The sequence below is a fragment of the Conger conger genome, chromosome 1 (assembly GCF_963514075.1).
Source record: "Conger conger chromosome 1, fConCon1.1, whole genome shotgun sequence".
Classification (NCBI taxonomy): Eukaryota; Metazoa; Chordata; class Actinopteri; order Anguilliformes; family Congridae; genus Conger; species Conger conger.
In genome coordinates, this window is record NC_083760.1 from 24,622,911 (window position 1) to 24,639,213 (window position 16,303).

The 16,303-nt window shown below is 40.2% G+C and overlaps 1 protein-coding gene across 1 annotated transcript in view; it reads left to right on the plus strand.

The window, feature by feature from the left end:
- The window catches only part of mdga2a (MAM domain containing glycosylphosphatidylinositol anchor 2a), a 246,608-nt gene that overhangs the window by 204,896 nt on the left and 25,409 nt on the right, over nucleotides 1-16,303 (plus strand). Inside the window, exon 11 of the mRNA XM_061247358.1 lies at nucleotides 8,622-8,799. Coding sequence (XP_061103342.1) covers nucleotides 8,622-8,799 — 178 coding nt within the window. The remainder of the gene's footprint in view (nucleotides 1-8,621; nucleotides 8,800-16,303) is intronic.

Consider the following 16,303-nt stretch of genomic DNA (forward strand, 5'->3'; position numbering starts at 1 on the left):
CTCAGCTACTCCTGTACTCAAGTTCACATTTGTGACTAATCTATTTTACTCATTTGATTTTTCCCCCTCAACAATTCTTTCCCAGATTGTGATCTGATTTCATGGATGGCGGGTCAGGGCTTTTGGCCAAAAAGTGGGGGATTTTTCCTCTCCGTTAACATGCATTTGTTTTCGATTTAGAAATTCCTTCTTTGTCATTACACGTCTGTGTGAACAAAACATAAAGCACAGCTGAAAAGCTTAATTTTCCGAAGGCGTGTTTTTTGCCAGTCACTTCATGCTCCGTGTCATTTTGTACCCACTGCTGGGGAGGAGGTTCAATGCAGTCAAAGTGAATTGGAGAAACACTCATGTAAACACTTACATCATACATCCCTGAAACCTTGCGGTAGTCTGTGCTGCTATTATCTTGTTTCTATTCATATGTTTTTGGTGGGAAGACTGGTTAAGGTGGTGGATAATAGCTGTGGGGGAGCTGTGGGTCTCAGATTGATGACTATGCTAGAATGCTGCAGTCAATTTCATCTTGGTGCTGTCAGCATTGCCCCACGGTCCACCCCTCAGCTAATCCGGAATTTCATTTCTAACAAAGAAGCGATTTAAAACAAAAGGGTTTTTAACATTTTTAAAAATTTATTTAGTTTTTTTTTTGAGACAATCGATAAGAACTTACTTGGCTGGCACGGGGTCACATTTCCATATGTCCGTGTGTGTATTTGCATGTCCTTGCACATGCATGTGTGTGTGCATAGAGATGAGTATGTATGTGTTCAGAGGTATGGGTTCCAGAGTGTGAATGCATGTGTATTATTAGAGAAAATATGTCAGTGCATTAGACCAGGGTCAATGCACTGTAAGGGGTGTTGTTCAGTGTGTGGGGTGGTTGGGAGATGGTTGGCGGGTGTTGTTGAGTGTGTAATGCACTGAGGGAGACAGCGCAGTAGCTCTTTTCTCCCTTTCCCGCTGCTCTCTGGTGACCACTAAAACCTGGAGAGTCCAACAAGGCCAGCCTTTCATTAAGCACTGGACAGCTTGGAGAAAGAACTATGACTGAGAGAAAACAGCGAGGCATTTAACCATAATCAGAAGTGAGCTTCAGGGGGGGAAAAGCAAACTCATTCATGCTTAAGTGTCACATTAACACATGCAACGCCATATCATTTAAACTGGATCATTAACTAAGAGGGAACAGGAAACTAGCCCACAAAAGGGCAGGGACATTTCCACTGCCCATACTAGTGAGCCAGGAACTCCAGCGACAGTTTTATTGAGCAAAGGCCAAGACAGATGATGGGCACAATCTCATCCAGCTATTTCTTTAATTAGCAATCCTGGGAATGTGCATTTGCTTTTGCCATTTTCTAACAAGTGGAGAGAAATCAAGTCTGTGTTATGATTATAGATTTTTATCCCATCCATTGAAGTGTCCATTTTAATATTTATCTCCTTGGCAACTGTTAGAGACATGGAAGTGATCCGTGAAGTCTGGAAGAGATGATTAGTAACCATTAAAAATGACATTATTATGATGGCAAGTGACTCTGGATGCATTCAGCAGTGTATTGCCTGACGTTGGATAGGATGAGGACATGTCAGTGTCGACGTGTGAAATTGAAATGTGAAGAACATATTTTCTTGGCTCCAGCTCCTGGAAAGTCACAGGGATTGCCAAGTTGGTGTCCAGATCCTAAGCAAAAGTATTCAATCTGCTTGAAAAGCCAATGCCCTCAACTTTGTTCATTTTGCCAAGTTGCCAAATGGCTGCTTACAGCAAACAAGGCATGTAGAAAGCTAAAATATAGTGTTTTGTTCTCAGGAATGAATCCATCTTAGTATCTCAGCTGTGAGTTTTGAGGAATTGAAAATGAAAATGATTTTATACAAAAACAAGCCCAGAAACAGTGGAATAGCAGTTTTATTTTCACTCACAAAAATCATTTGACTGAAAATGCAAACGCTGACAGAGAATGAATTCAGGAGGACTGGGAGATCCTTACACTCTGGCTTGATGAAGAAAAACCTGCTGGTGTGCTTCTTTTACCGTCGGCTTCGCCTGGACCCCTGAGAGTTGCCTAAGTTGGGCTCTCAGGAGTTACTGCGTCTCAGATGGGCAGACAGTGATGCTGCTCTACCTCCGGTTTCTGTCCTACCAGAGGAGGCCGTGGCCATGACCTGGAATCTGGATGCATTCAGGGCACCTCCCTGCACAGCACCAGAAAGCTTTGAATAGAGCCAAGATTGAACAGTAAGTCATGGAAGGAAAGGGAGGTCTCTGAGGGGTCTCTTAAATAGCTCTACTTCTATAACCTTCCTTCAAAGGTTAAAATAAGGGGAGTTATTGAAGTGGGTGGTTTTGGCACAGGCATTCCTCCGTGATGATATCGACTACTCCTATTTCTCTATTTCTAGATAACGTGGACAATTTTCCCCCCAAACAACCAAGGTCAGATTCATAATTCTGTTTAGTTACTCTAACATTTGTTCTGAAAGCATTTATTCTTTCCCAGAATAGCTACAGTTATTATCTCGGTCTGCTTTCAATCACAATTAGTCCTTAATATTAAAAGCATTGTATCTTTTCTTCATAAACTCAGTGAGTTTAAGAGATCTCTAAACTTGTGTTTGTGATGAAAAACGAATGTCGCTTTTAATTGTTAAAGTTAATGATAAATGTGGGTTAAATGCCATCATTTGGACTCTAAAAATAGTAGCAACAGCTATGTTGCCGTAATTTTATTAGTTTCAAGTTATCTCTTGCTAACTGTGCTAATTACATAAATTATTGCATTTGCCAAATTAAAACGATTGCGCAACTAGAGTGTATGTTAATTGGCTTGTCAGTCAGATGTTTTTTTACTTTCACAATTCACATCAAAATAGAGATTTCTACAGTATACTATGTATGAGTTTTAGTTGATGTTTAAAAATTGGAATTTTACCTGACTGATACAGTAAGTGTCTGATAAATATGTTATAGAGATGATGTGTTTGCATAGCCCACTATTTACCTGACGAGCTTCAGTTCTTGAGAATCTGTGTGGGCATCACAGATGTTTATGTCCAAAGTGGAAGACAAAATTGTGAACAAAAGGTTTTTGGCCCCCTTAATAACAGCAAACTGGGATGTTGCTTGTGAACAATGCATCTCTTGGGGTCTCTTTCTCTGGGAACCTCAGTCTTCATGCCAGGTTTTCTTCAGACTAACATCACTCTTCGGGGAAGGTTGTTTTGGTTGCACTTGAAAATATGAATGTCGCTTGTCACCTGACACCCCTGGGATCAACAGGGAGAGGTGGTAATTCCAGTTCGCACTGGTGTTTTATGAGAGAGAGAAGAGAGTGAGAGTTCTTAAACAAATAAACAAAGGTGAATCTTCACCATTCACCCTCATGGGATCCTGGAAAAATGTTAAACTAAAATAACAAAGATAAAATAAAGCGAAACAACATGACAGCTTTTCAGCTCGGTTTCTGTCTCTCAATCTCTCTTCGTGTGGATTCTAGCCTCAGGCACCTGCTGTGAAAAGAAGCACACATTTATAGCTTGGGCTGATTAGCTAACACAAGCCCGGTGCTTGTGCCCACTTAACCAGTAGGTGTGGTCTCAGATTGCCCCCATTTCCACTCCTAAAAAGAGCCCTGCCACAATGAACAATCACTTAATATTTCATTTTTTTGTGCAGCTTAACTTTCTCAGACTGTGGCAAGGTAAAAATATATTCTTGATCTACATTACTGTATGTAAATTAAAGTTAAATAGAATAAAATATGTTTTTCCTTTATGTAAAGCTGAATGTAGAAAATTAGAGCCTTGTAGAAAGAATGAACAATAATTGAATTTGCAAAAAAAATAAAAATAAATCTGGTTAGCCGGCTGTAAGGGTGGGGAAGTGAGCAGGGAGAAAAACACTGGCTCCACTGGCCAACTGGCTTTACCACTAGTTCTATTTTCTTCACATGATTTAGCCAATCAGGTTTTATTTGTCCCAGGTGGATTGGGTGGGATACTTTCCGACATTTTCATCAGGTCCGTGGGAGCTGGAGCAAGCCCCGGTCTGCGCAGCGTGGCACATTGGAAACAATAATACAAGCCGTAGCCTATCCCTGCCAGCAGCTGTGGCCAAGAACAACATCCATCAGCGCACCGCTGCTTGCCAGTTGCAATGCAGGATGCCAGGCTTGTCTATAGGTTACATGCTCATTGATTTTCCTCAGCAAATGTTGAGTACTTTGAGCCTTTGATCGCTGCTTTGAACAGCATAGATGCTGGGTAGGTAAGCCTTTGTGTGGAAAGGTTTTTTTTTTGTTCTTTTTTGTATGTCCTAGGAAGCAGAATAACCTCACAGAATTTGAAACCCTGTAACTCCCTCATAATAACATACATATTTACCCAAAATGTTCCATTCTCAGCTATAGCTCTGTATATTGCATTGTTAATTTGAGCAATTAAATAGTGTTGCTACTTCTTTAAGTATTGTACAAGTTATCCTGTCGGAATGATGTTGTCATTAGTCTATTAACCTAAGAATTTTTTTTTTTTAGCTTTTTTCTTTTTTTCTGCTGCTAGTTAATCATAGAAATGCATTTTGGAATGGTGGACCCTGTATAAAAATAGTAAAGTGTGCAATAACATGTCACAACTGTGGATCAATGGCTCTTTTAATGAACGGATTCATGATTGATTTCCCAATGACCAGGGTTTATCCCATGTCTTTCGCAGTGAAGTATGTCACGCTGACACTCTGCCGAGAATTATGAGACACTCTGTCGGAGTTTGTTTACTGCAGTAGTATTTATGCCCCTGGAGAATTTTGAGAAAGAATTGGTGGTGTTGTATTTTAATTAGCTGTGCTCTCACTCCTGGGCTAAGATGGCTTGCAAAGGCAACACCCAAAACCTATTTATGTTCAAAAGCTTTTCATTTAAGGGCCGGTCGTGGAGATAAAATTGCTTCTTCCCCATCATTTGTGCTGTTCAACATGTGTTCCGCTCAATTGAACATCGTAATTTGGAGGTCAGAGTGCAAAAATAATGTACCACTGTGTGATTTACTCTGATTTATTTCTGCAGTTATTTTCTGCAGTTTTGTCAGCTGGTTTGGTTATTTTCTTGCAAAACCGTGTGGTTGTGTGCATGTGTGCGTGCGTACTCTGTGTTGTATATCTCTGATATTTATACAGATATTATCTTTCTGTTCACTCACTGCTTTGCTTCTGGAGTGATATTTTAGTCCATTGCTGCTTCCTGATAGCCATAATATAAACTTTTAAATGATGTGTTCAGTACATTCTATTAAAAGCATACAGTAAGCACTGATTTTTTTTTTCTTTTATATTTTGAGCAACATGGAAATTTATTGTTTCCCTGCTGTTTCACTCAAAGTGTAGGGAATGAATGCACCCAACACTCACACATTCAGCTGCAATTATCTGTCTGAATTATATAGCCAGTAAGGCTTTCTTTTTTCACCAGTGATGAAAAGATGAGCCACTTTTTGTTCCTTTCCATTTCCACACTTCCTTTAATGTTCTTCTTCTCTAGTATTTACTTGGCGAAGAGATCTTCTAAAGTACATTAGACTGTTTATTCAGTAACTTGCAAATGCCAGCTCTGTCCATCTAAATTTAGGCTGACCTCTCTCTGGTAGACCTGGTAGTTGACTGTGATGTGCGAAGATGATGTCAAAGCTGTGATGTTTTAAAGTCGGACACAGTTCTAGTTAGTGTTTTTTCTTGATTGATCAGATTTCTTCCTGTTCATAAAGCCAAAGTGAGGAATGAATAATGGCCAATACAGAACCCATGGCCATGAAAGGTCTGATTAACTACTACAGTAAGACCTGCTGTTTTGAGATATGGGCCTCTGTGCTCTGTGTATTGAAACTACACGACAACTATACAGCTTGCACAGGTAAACCTGTCTGGTTTCCACTCTGTTTCTTCAGGATTTAAAGGGAACAGTAGCGTTATGGTAGTGTTTTGGTTGTTCGCTTTGGTCTGCTTCTGACCTATTTGGGGACTGCTCCAGCCTGAACCCATAAAAACATTGTGACACTGAAGTGCTTTCAAACAGCCTCACAAGCTGTTCTGTTGTTTCCGACCCAGACCTTCAGGTAGCACCACAATGCATATGTTCCCTTTCCTCTGAAAATAATTGCTTTGTCAATTTGTTTTGGTTCACCATTAACTTTAGCAGGCAGGATCAATGTGGCACGCTCATCAGCTTGCATATGCATTTCTAATGCACTTAAATACCTCAGTCTCAGTCATGCGGTATCACAGTGTGAGTATAGATTGTGAGTAGCGAATGTGTCATGACTACACATTGTGTATTTTGGTGCCAATCGGGCTGTCAAAACACACGCAAAGATGGCCGTTCATCGCAAGCCTTTTAGCCTCACCAGCTGCTGGGGATTGTCATAAACAGATACAAACAGAGTTGTGTGTCGAAAAGTTGGTTTATACAGAGGGGTGTGTGTGTGTGTGTGTGTGTGTGTAGGGGTGGGGGTGATGTAAGCTGAGATTTGCCAGTACTCTGAGGTAAGTGTGGGGAAATTAAGCAGGTAGAGCAGGCAAGCAAATTACACAAGCAATTACCAATGCGTGCCAAGCATAAACAGCTAAGTTCTGATGCTTTCCCATGGCTCTACCTTTTCAAATGACTGTAATTTCTTAATTGCACTCACACCTCGCTCCTGTTTTTTTAATTGACATAATTATTCCGCCAAAGCTTTCGAAGCCGTTCATTGTATCACAGCCTGTGTCCTGGTCTCTGTTCCATTGAAGGGAATCACTCGAATTGGCAGGAACCTTTCACCATATGGCCACAGCTAGAAGACCGTATGCCAAGAGGGAGAGGAGATATGGCACATTGGTTGGTGCTCGGTCTTAAATATATAGTGCCCTGCCAGGAAGCTTGTCTTACTTTCCTGGGCGGGGAGGTTAAACCTGGTACATAAAAAGTGCCTCTGTTTTTGTGTAAGCTTGGCGCATCTTCCATTTTTGTGGCGTTGACCTCCTCAACATGACAGGGCCACTCTGTAAGAGAATCACCGTTTCAGGGGTGGGAATCCATGAAAGGATTGCAATGCTTTTTCACCTTTTAAGCCAGCACAAGTACAAGAAAATATTACATAAGATAAACCAAGAACCCTCAGTGGAGGGAACGTGCATGCAACCACACTACCAGGGAAAGAGCAACACAATGTGCTGTCTATGATAAGCAAATATTAAACTGCATTATCTCCATAACTTCCAGTTCCAAATTGGCTCATTTTTGTGTAAATGGGCTCTCTGTGTCCAATTCACAAATATAATCACACCACTTACAATAGGCATGGATTTTTTAAGAAGACCTGAAAATTTGTGGTCATGCAGATCTCCCATACAATGTTATCCCTCTTTGAGTAAATTGAGTAAATTGACACCAAGACCAATTTTGGAATTGGAGAAAGAAATTGTGCAGACTCAAATTTTAACTGCGCCAGAAACATATCTGTTTTGCTCAAAACATCTTTAATGAATGCTCATAATGGCCAAAATGTTTTGGACATGGTGGCAAGGTTGCTTCATTTGCATCAATACTTGGTGTGAATAGTGAAATAGTTAGATAGCATTCACAGCTGTGAGCCGTGCTTAGCATTTTTCCTAAGTGAATCTGGATATAGCCCTCAGTGTGCCTTTCTCTGTAAGAAATGTAAGTACAAGTTTAAGCTGTATGCAGACTACTCTGGTTCAAATGATCTGTCTGCCAGTTATTGCCATGTTGCCATTGACATTTCATGTGATTAAATACCCATAGTTTCAAGTCCAAGAGCCTTGGCAGTACCACAGCAGGTGTTTGTATTTGTTTATATGTGACCTGCTCTCAGTCATATTGATCCAAAAACGGATTTTGAGTTTTAGAAACTACTTGAAAGAGGAGAATGTAAGATTTCTAATGATACCAAAGTTATCTCTCAACTCCAGTTACATTTTGAGTGTCACCAAACACGTTTTTGAGAAAAACAGCTTAAAAGTTGAGTTGCAAGATGGTAGTTACGTGAGGCCTTGGGGCTATACCTTGTCATTTTATGTATAAACTTTTTAAAACTAAATTTTTACTCTGAACATTTACTCTTGACATTAAGCCAAGACATTAAAGTGGTCGCATGATTGTGTGACTGCATGGTGACTGCATGGAAGCTGGCTAACCTCCAAACAAACAACTCCAATGTTACTTTCACTTTGACATCTTGCGTTTAAAAGTTTAAAAACAATATTTTTATTCTGAAATTGCCATTTAGACATTCATCAGCCACGATATAGTTTATTACGATGAAAGCCTAAAACAGCCAAAAATTGATCATTTTTTCATAAACATCGATTGACATAAAATTGGCCATCGCGACTTCTGGCTGATTATGCTAGAGCGATTAGGAGTGTTCCTCCCACTACTGTATGTACTATATTTGTCTTATGCATTTTCACAGAAGTCTGTCCCATTGGGCTGCTACTTGACTGGTGAGCAATGAAGTTTAACAAAAGAGTGAACAAAACCTGAATGCCAGATCAAGTAGAAGTAAATCCTGTAATCACAACAGATAATAAAGTGAGCCAGTTGTAAAGTGAACCTTCTCTCCAGACAGGGCAACAAAGATGGTGGGAGCAGGAGATCCCGATCGAGGGCATGATCCAGAAGGGAGAGCTGATCACCTATAATCTGACGGAGCTTATCAAGCCAGAGGCCTACGAGGTCCGCCTCACCCCCATCACCCGGTTCGGGGAGGGGGACTCTACCATTAGGATCGTCAAGTACAGCGGTAAGTGAGTCTGCCCCTTTTGCTTATACTCCACCTTCACCACCCCTATTGGTCTCACTGCACCTACTAAAAACATTTGACACCAGAGAAGCCAAGGGAAGTGCTGTAACCATAACATTGTTGTATGCACAAGCCTCGTCTTGCTGTTTTAGCATATTGTAAATCAAAGCATCTCTGGTTTCACTAGCAAGGAATGGGTAGAGGTTGGAGGGTGTTTGCAGACAGTGAAACGCTTCAAGCCTGATCTTCAAGCAGACTGCCTGTTGTTTCTGAGAGTTTATCACTAGCGGAGTTTCAGGTGTGACGACGTCACAAGATGGCACAGCTGAAGCTGAGGGCTTCGGTGCTCCTGGGTTGAAGAGTAGCGGTGTTACGTCATTACACTTTGTTTCAGTCACTTCATCAGGGCATTGTGGCACCGTGAGTCTCTATGGCCCTCTCTGCACTGTACGAGTGGCACATTCCCACAGTCCAGTACGAAAGTCCTTCCTCGGTCTGTTCATTTTGTCAACAAACGCCTAAGCAAGAACTGGTACACGTGCCGTTTCTGCACCTCGATAAGTGTGCCAGTTTGGAATAATTCAGTCATACTGCTGCCATCTGCTCATTGGAATCTCCCGCCCATCATGGCTGCTCCACTGACTCTATACCCAGTTTCTGCCTGGGACAAGGTTAATGGTCTCTAATTGAAACCAGTTTTGCTTGTGAGTATGCTGATGGGCATAATATGTATTGTTGGCAAGTTGTAAATATTAAGCCTGTTTGAAGCCTATTGAAGCCTGTTATCCTACATAGGCTGACTTCTAGAAACCAGAGGAACACTGTACTTATTCGGAAAAATACCTTAATGCATCATACTGACTGTTGTATAACCTGTTCTAGCAGACTCTGGTTTGATGAAATGTGTGATATTCAGGAATAATGTATGTTAATACACACAGCATGTAGAGGTATGGATGCAGGGTTAATCATACATCCCTTATATGCTAAATGGGACCTATTCTGAGAGAATTTGCCTATGTTTAAGAAGAAATTGAACTGATATTGTTGTATTAAACCATCATCAATTGTAATGGAGATTGTATTATGGACTTATTATTTGTCTTCTGAGAATTCTGTCTATTGTGCCACCTGAATGAAGTAGGTTGGTTGTATTGGCTGATGTTATGAGAGCATTAATGCACATACTATTCAACAGGAGCAAGTGTATACTTGACTGTAGAAGATGTCCATCTTCATCTTTGAAAGCTTGTGAGAGAAATATATACAAGTCCTAAACGTGTAAATAATATGGCTTGGTTACATAAATCTAGCTGTATAGCATACCACTTATTATATAATGAAGTTACTGCTTGCTGCCGGAGGTGGGATTCATAATGTAACAGAGACACCTACTGGTTGTACAAAATATATATTTATTATAAATTCATTGATGAATTTTGAATAAACGAGAGTCTGGGAGCATCTGAAAGCGCTGCTTTGGGTAAACAGCTAATCGACTGGCAAAGGAGATTTTCAAGGGCTCTTCTCTGCCAAGTCTGCTTTGAAGCATCTGGGTTGTAGGCAGGAGAAGGGCAAATGTTAATTATTCAAAAATCCAGGGAAAGAGGAAGGAAACGAAGGCATTAATGGAGGTTACGTAGGTGTGCGGGGGTGGAATCGCTAAACGCTGACCTGATAAATCCAAAAGGCGAGGACAAAGCGTGAAAACACCACAAGTGAAAAGAATTGTACCGTCTCCTCCGAACTTCTGCATGACGCATTCATGAACTTGACTGTTGAGAAAGCTCCAGTGCCTCTATTCAGGGAGTCAGCGGCGCCCTCTTTATTAGAGATAATCTTGCATTACTCTCAGCTTATGTCAGCCATGACATGAAGCAAACTTGGGTGGAATGTAGGAACAAAATGGAGTCCTTTCTGAAAGACTCTTTTTGCGCCTCATTTCAACTGCTCATGTAGTTTCACAATGGGTGGCCAATTAATTGCTGGCTGGTTATAGCCATGTTACACCATTCCTTAATTGGCTGCTTTTGACTTACTCGTTTTGCTTTTCTTACGCAAGTAAAAAAAAACCTGTCATTGATTTATTATTTATACTTAGGAAGGAGAATATAAAGCATATAAAGCAATAATGTGCTCTGAGGTCTTGTAATGACTGTATGTCCACCATGACACAATGTAGTGCCCCACCCCTCCCTCACCTCTACTTCACATATGTTATGTCTGGGGGCTAGCAGTAGGGAATATGGAACTAGGTCTAACAAGATCTGCTTTCCCGCAAATAGTTGTACACACCTCACTAATCTCCCATGCTGTCTGTGCAACCCTAGTACTGGCAGTCATCGATCATATACACTTCACTTCTCAATACAGCCTCGATCCTGAATGTCACCCATTCCATGTGGCACACCGATTGTGATTTTACTCATTGAACAAACCAGTAGGCTTATCAGTAAACAATTGTATTATAGACTGTATATTATACTATAAATAAAATGATATATATTACATATGGTAATTCAACTATGAATTGTGTTTATATTTCAGTTTACTGCAACTCATGCATTTTTATGGTTTTGCATGCTATCATTTATGCATGAGCTTGACTTGTGACTGCGGATCCATTCATTTGTCTTTTTTTGTCTTGTTTCACAAAGGGGTCAGAAGAGGTGAAGGTAAAGTATTGCAAATCACCTGTCATGCAAATCTGTGGGTACTAACAAACTCCTAGAGCCGGCCGCGAGACTGCTGTGGTGCTACTGCAGGCAGGAAGAAAGGCAGGCACTCGCACATGTACAGTGTGTGGACAGTGAGAATCAACAGCAGGCTTTTTTTGTAGTGTGCAGCTGTGCCGTTGCTCGGAGTCCTGCTCCGAGCGAGGTCGTCTCATTAGCAAATCCGTCACTAATAGCGTCAGCTGGCTCCTCATCTCCTCTCATCCTGTCACAGCCCCCAGTGCCCTCTCCAGCACACAAACAACCCCCTATTACCCCTCTACTACCCTCCGCTGAGCAACACTTTGTCTGAGTTTTCATCACCAGGGAGCACCAGACATGACCAGACAAGTACGACAGGTCACTGACCGTCCCTTCTGGCTCATATTGTTCAACCCATTCCTTTTATATTGTGCTCTCTCTACTCCCCACTGCAACTTAGTAATTGGCAGAGAAGACAGCCGTGCAACCTCAAGCTCACGGCTGTGAGATTCTGTGGGAAAAAGAAACACTTTTTAGAGCGGATATATTTTGAATTTCAGGTTGAGTCTATAATGTATCCAAGGTCAGTGCTTTAGATTTGGTTAATTAACAACCAGTGCATTAACGGCCTTTAATTCCGTTGGAACCAAAAGTGGTACTCTATTCACCCATTAACTGTACTGAATGGATTTCCCCATTTGACATGGAGAGTGTAGACAATCACACTCTCTGACTAGTAGTCTTTTAATAGCCTGAAATCGGAAAGCATTTGAAATGTTTGGCTGTGTGTATGGCTGTTCAGGTAACTATATATCTAAAACAGCTGTAGTAATTCTTTGGAAGTAGTAACACAGCTTGAGATACTGTCACAAGATGAGATGTCTATCCTCCATATATTTCCTTGCTATTGTAGGAGGCATATGTGCTTTTAGTGCTTTTGTGATGTTTTCCTCCAGCCTAAAATTAAACCACCATCTGCCATTTTAGTGTGGCTATTACATCAGTAACCTTCCTTACAAAGGTCTTGCTGGTCCTCGGTGTTTAAGGAACTCAGATCTTATAAGCAATTCTCAAAGGCTTCTGAGCTTGAATGCATTCTAAAGATATTGAGAGTTCCAGTATTTTATGTAACAAGAAAAACAAAGAATGTGTTTTAGCTGACATGCATGTGTTCATCACACATTTGTAGTACAAAGGGATTATGTAAAACTGTCAAGGGGAGGGGCTTTCAATCAAATCTTACTGTATGTAATATGGCTGCTACACCATGTGAGCAAGTATATTTTTAATCAAATGAATATGAACATATTTTCAAGTGGCTATCGCAATCGGCCCTAAAGCGTGTAACTCAGGCAGCTTCCAGCTCTGATACCTTTATGAAGATGACTTAATACTACAAAGCGCTTCTGAGCCCTGAATTCTTTGTGTGACAGAACCAGTGAAATGTGCAGAATCAGGCTTTTTATCTTATCTTTTCACTATGCGTGATATGGGTGCAAAACCTTTTGATCCAGTCCATTCAAATGAATACATATGAGGATTACTGCATACCTGAACCCACTTGCAACATCTGAGTATGCTGCAAGACAAATATTTGGAGAATTGGCTTTTATACATATGGACATAACCAAGTGACAGTTCTAATGTTTTAAATGTATACTTATAAGTATAACAGGACAAGACAAAATTACAAGAATGGCATTTATTTTTTCTCTATAATGGTCAGTCAATGTAAAATATGGGTGCCTAGCTAAATTATTAATCCAACTGTTTACAGTGAATATTTATATATAATACTGATTATTATAAGCATTTATCATATTCTCAAGCCTCTTATAACATTGAGGATTATGAACCTTTTTGCAAGATTTGAAGGTTATGTTGTGGGTTATGAGATGAGCATCTTAAGCATTATAATGTGTATTCATCATATACAGTTTGGTGGTTATAATATGTGACCAGGCCCATTGTAAGTCACAGGACAATGTGGTTGTCAAATAATCAATCTATATGCTAAACAGCCATATAAATATCTAATATGGTTTGTCTTGGAGTAGAACGATACTGAACACACAGTTAAATGCCCACTAGTGCAATTTATTGGTTTCTCTGCACAGACAACGTTTTAATCAGGCAGGTCTTTTTCAGTAATTTCATTGTGATGAAATCCTATACATTCAAAATGTTGTCTGAGATGCACAACTGCAAAATTGTACTCAGGAGGGACTTTATTTCTACAACACTTACCCATCACTACTGCAGGCTTTCATGCAATGAGCTCCATAATGTTCGGGACAAAGACATGATTTTCTTCACCTGTATTCTACATTTTTTGTATAATTCACAGCACTTTTTATACATAGTCCCCCATTTCATGGCACCATAACGTTTGGTACGGGTGGCTTCAGATGTGTTTCTGATTAGTCAGGTGTGTTCAATTGCTTATTTACTGCAGGTATAAGAATTCAGACCTTTCAGAATCTAGTCTTGACTCAAGGCTTTTGATTGTCTTTAGTTTTTGTCAACATGAGGACATGAGTTGACAAAAACATGAGTTATGCCAATGAAAGTCAAGGAAGCCACTATAACTCCGGGAGATAAGAATGAAATGTCCGAGACATAAGCCAAACCTTAGGCTTACCAAGCAACCAAATAATTAAGAAGAAAGCGACCGGTGTTGAGCTCAGTAATCGCAAAGGGCCTGGTAGGCTAAGGAAGACCTCTAGTTGGTGACCAAATAATTCTCACTATAATGAAGAAAAAAATCCAAAGATATTTCAGTGACTACTGTCCATAGAAGACTTCACAAACAGAACTACAAAGGCTAGAGGTATCCAGAACAGCCTGCAGAATTCTGGAAAAAAAGTTTTGTGGACAGATACTGTAGATTCACTTGTATCAGAGTGATGGCAAGATCAAAGTGTGGAGGCCAAAAAGGAAGTGCCCAAGATCTGTGAAACATGGTGGTGAGGGTGTTATGATTTGGGTATGTATCGCTGGCTCACTTGTCATCACTGATGATGGAACTGCTGAATTAATTATAAAGTGTAAATTTGCTTAGGTTAAACCAAATGCCTCTGAACTCATTGGATGGTCCTTCGTTCGATAGCAAGACAATAATTCCAAACATGCTCTTAAAGCAACAAAGCAGTTTTTCAAAGCAAAAAACTGGAAAATTCTTGACTGACCAATTTCAGATTCTCGCCCAATCTGAATCCAAATGACCATGCGTTTCATATGCTAAAGAGAAAACTTGAAAACCCTGAAACAAGAAGTTGAAGATGGCTGCAGTACAGGCCTGACGGAGAACACCAGAGAACATACTCCACACCTTGAATGACTATTTCTCACAGGCTTCAAGCAGTCATTGCATGCAAAGAATATGCAACACAGACTACTTTCATTTACATAACTTCAGACTCTTACTATTCCAGGCAGCTACAGTCATATTGATTTGATGAGTTGAAAATATAGAAGGATAGTTAGATATAACTTTGAATGACTCATTCTTGAGTATGAATATTGTTTCTTGAATATATACATTGTAAGTAAATATATTGATTACCACAGGCAGGTATCTGCACATCCCTTTTGATATGTTTGAAGCATAATCATTGTAATATAAATTACATTTTAATCATAGTATTTTATCTGCCAATTTTTGGTAACCCATGTTCAGTTTGAAGACATTCTGCTTTATTGGCTATATAGGTATAGTCAAGAAACTTAATTTCTGTGAGATTTAATTGTGTTAGGTTCATTATATGGGAGAAAGGATTCCTAGCCTCCCATTCTCAGACATTTACAGCAGTATTACCGTGCTAGCAATTCTTGAAGTGGTCCATTTAAGGTGTTAGGCAGCTTCTGATCAACAGAAATATTCTGGCAAATTGAATGTGCCCTCTAATGCAATTTCTTTTGACTGTCATTTTGACCTATTTTAGTAAAGTGGAATGAAAAAAAATAAAAGCCCTGAATGGCACCTCATCCTTACAGCAACACATTTCTTGGCTGTTCACACTGTTGAATCGACTCCCAGGCCAGCAAGGCTGGCTGATAGTGTCCCTGTGGTTATACAGATTATTGTGAGCTGAAATCATTTTGATACTGAAATCAGCTTCACAGAGCGTTTCCCTTCCTTCTATAATACTACTGTGGGATAATTTTTGGCCTCAGGAGCAGGGTCATATAATATGAAAACTGTGCATTTCCTTTCTCTATTTACAGTCCCATGTGAGGGTAAAATGCTTGAAACTGGTAATATTTTTTGCCAGTAAACTTACCATGATGAATAGCTGAGAATATTACAGGTATAAAGCAGATGAAGGATACAGAAGAATGTACATTGATGAAGGTCTGCTGAAGGACAGAAGAATGGGAGAATGTATGTTTAGTTAGAGCAGTGGTCGGCAACCCTGGTCCTGGAGAGCCGCAGGGTGTGCTGGCTTTCGTCTCCACCTTAAAATAAGCAACCGATTCAGACCCAAGAAACCAGGTGAGGTGAGTTAACTGTGTAATCAACGGCTTTCATTGATCAATTAATGCCAAGTAACAACGAAAGCCAGCACACCCTGCGGCTCTCCAGGACCAGGGTTGCCAACCCCTGAGTTAGAGGAAACCAAATGAGCATCTTTTAATTTTTTGTGTCAGAAATGGAGAGGTTCTCACTAAACCAGACTGGAAACAAGTATAATATGATCACAAAATGACAGAAAGACATCTGGCAGCAAATTATATCACACTGTATTCCTCAAAATAAAACGCATGACTGTCGTTGCTGAGTACCACAGGGTAACTCCAAATTGCGT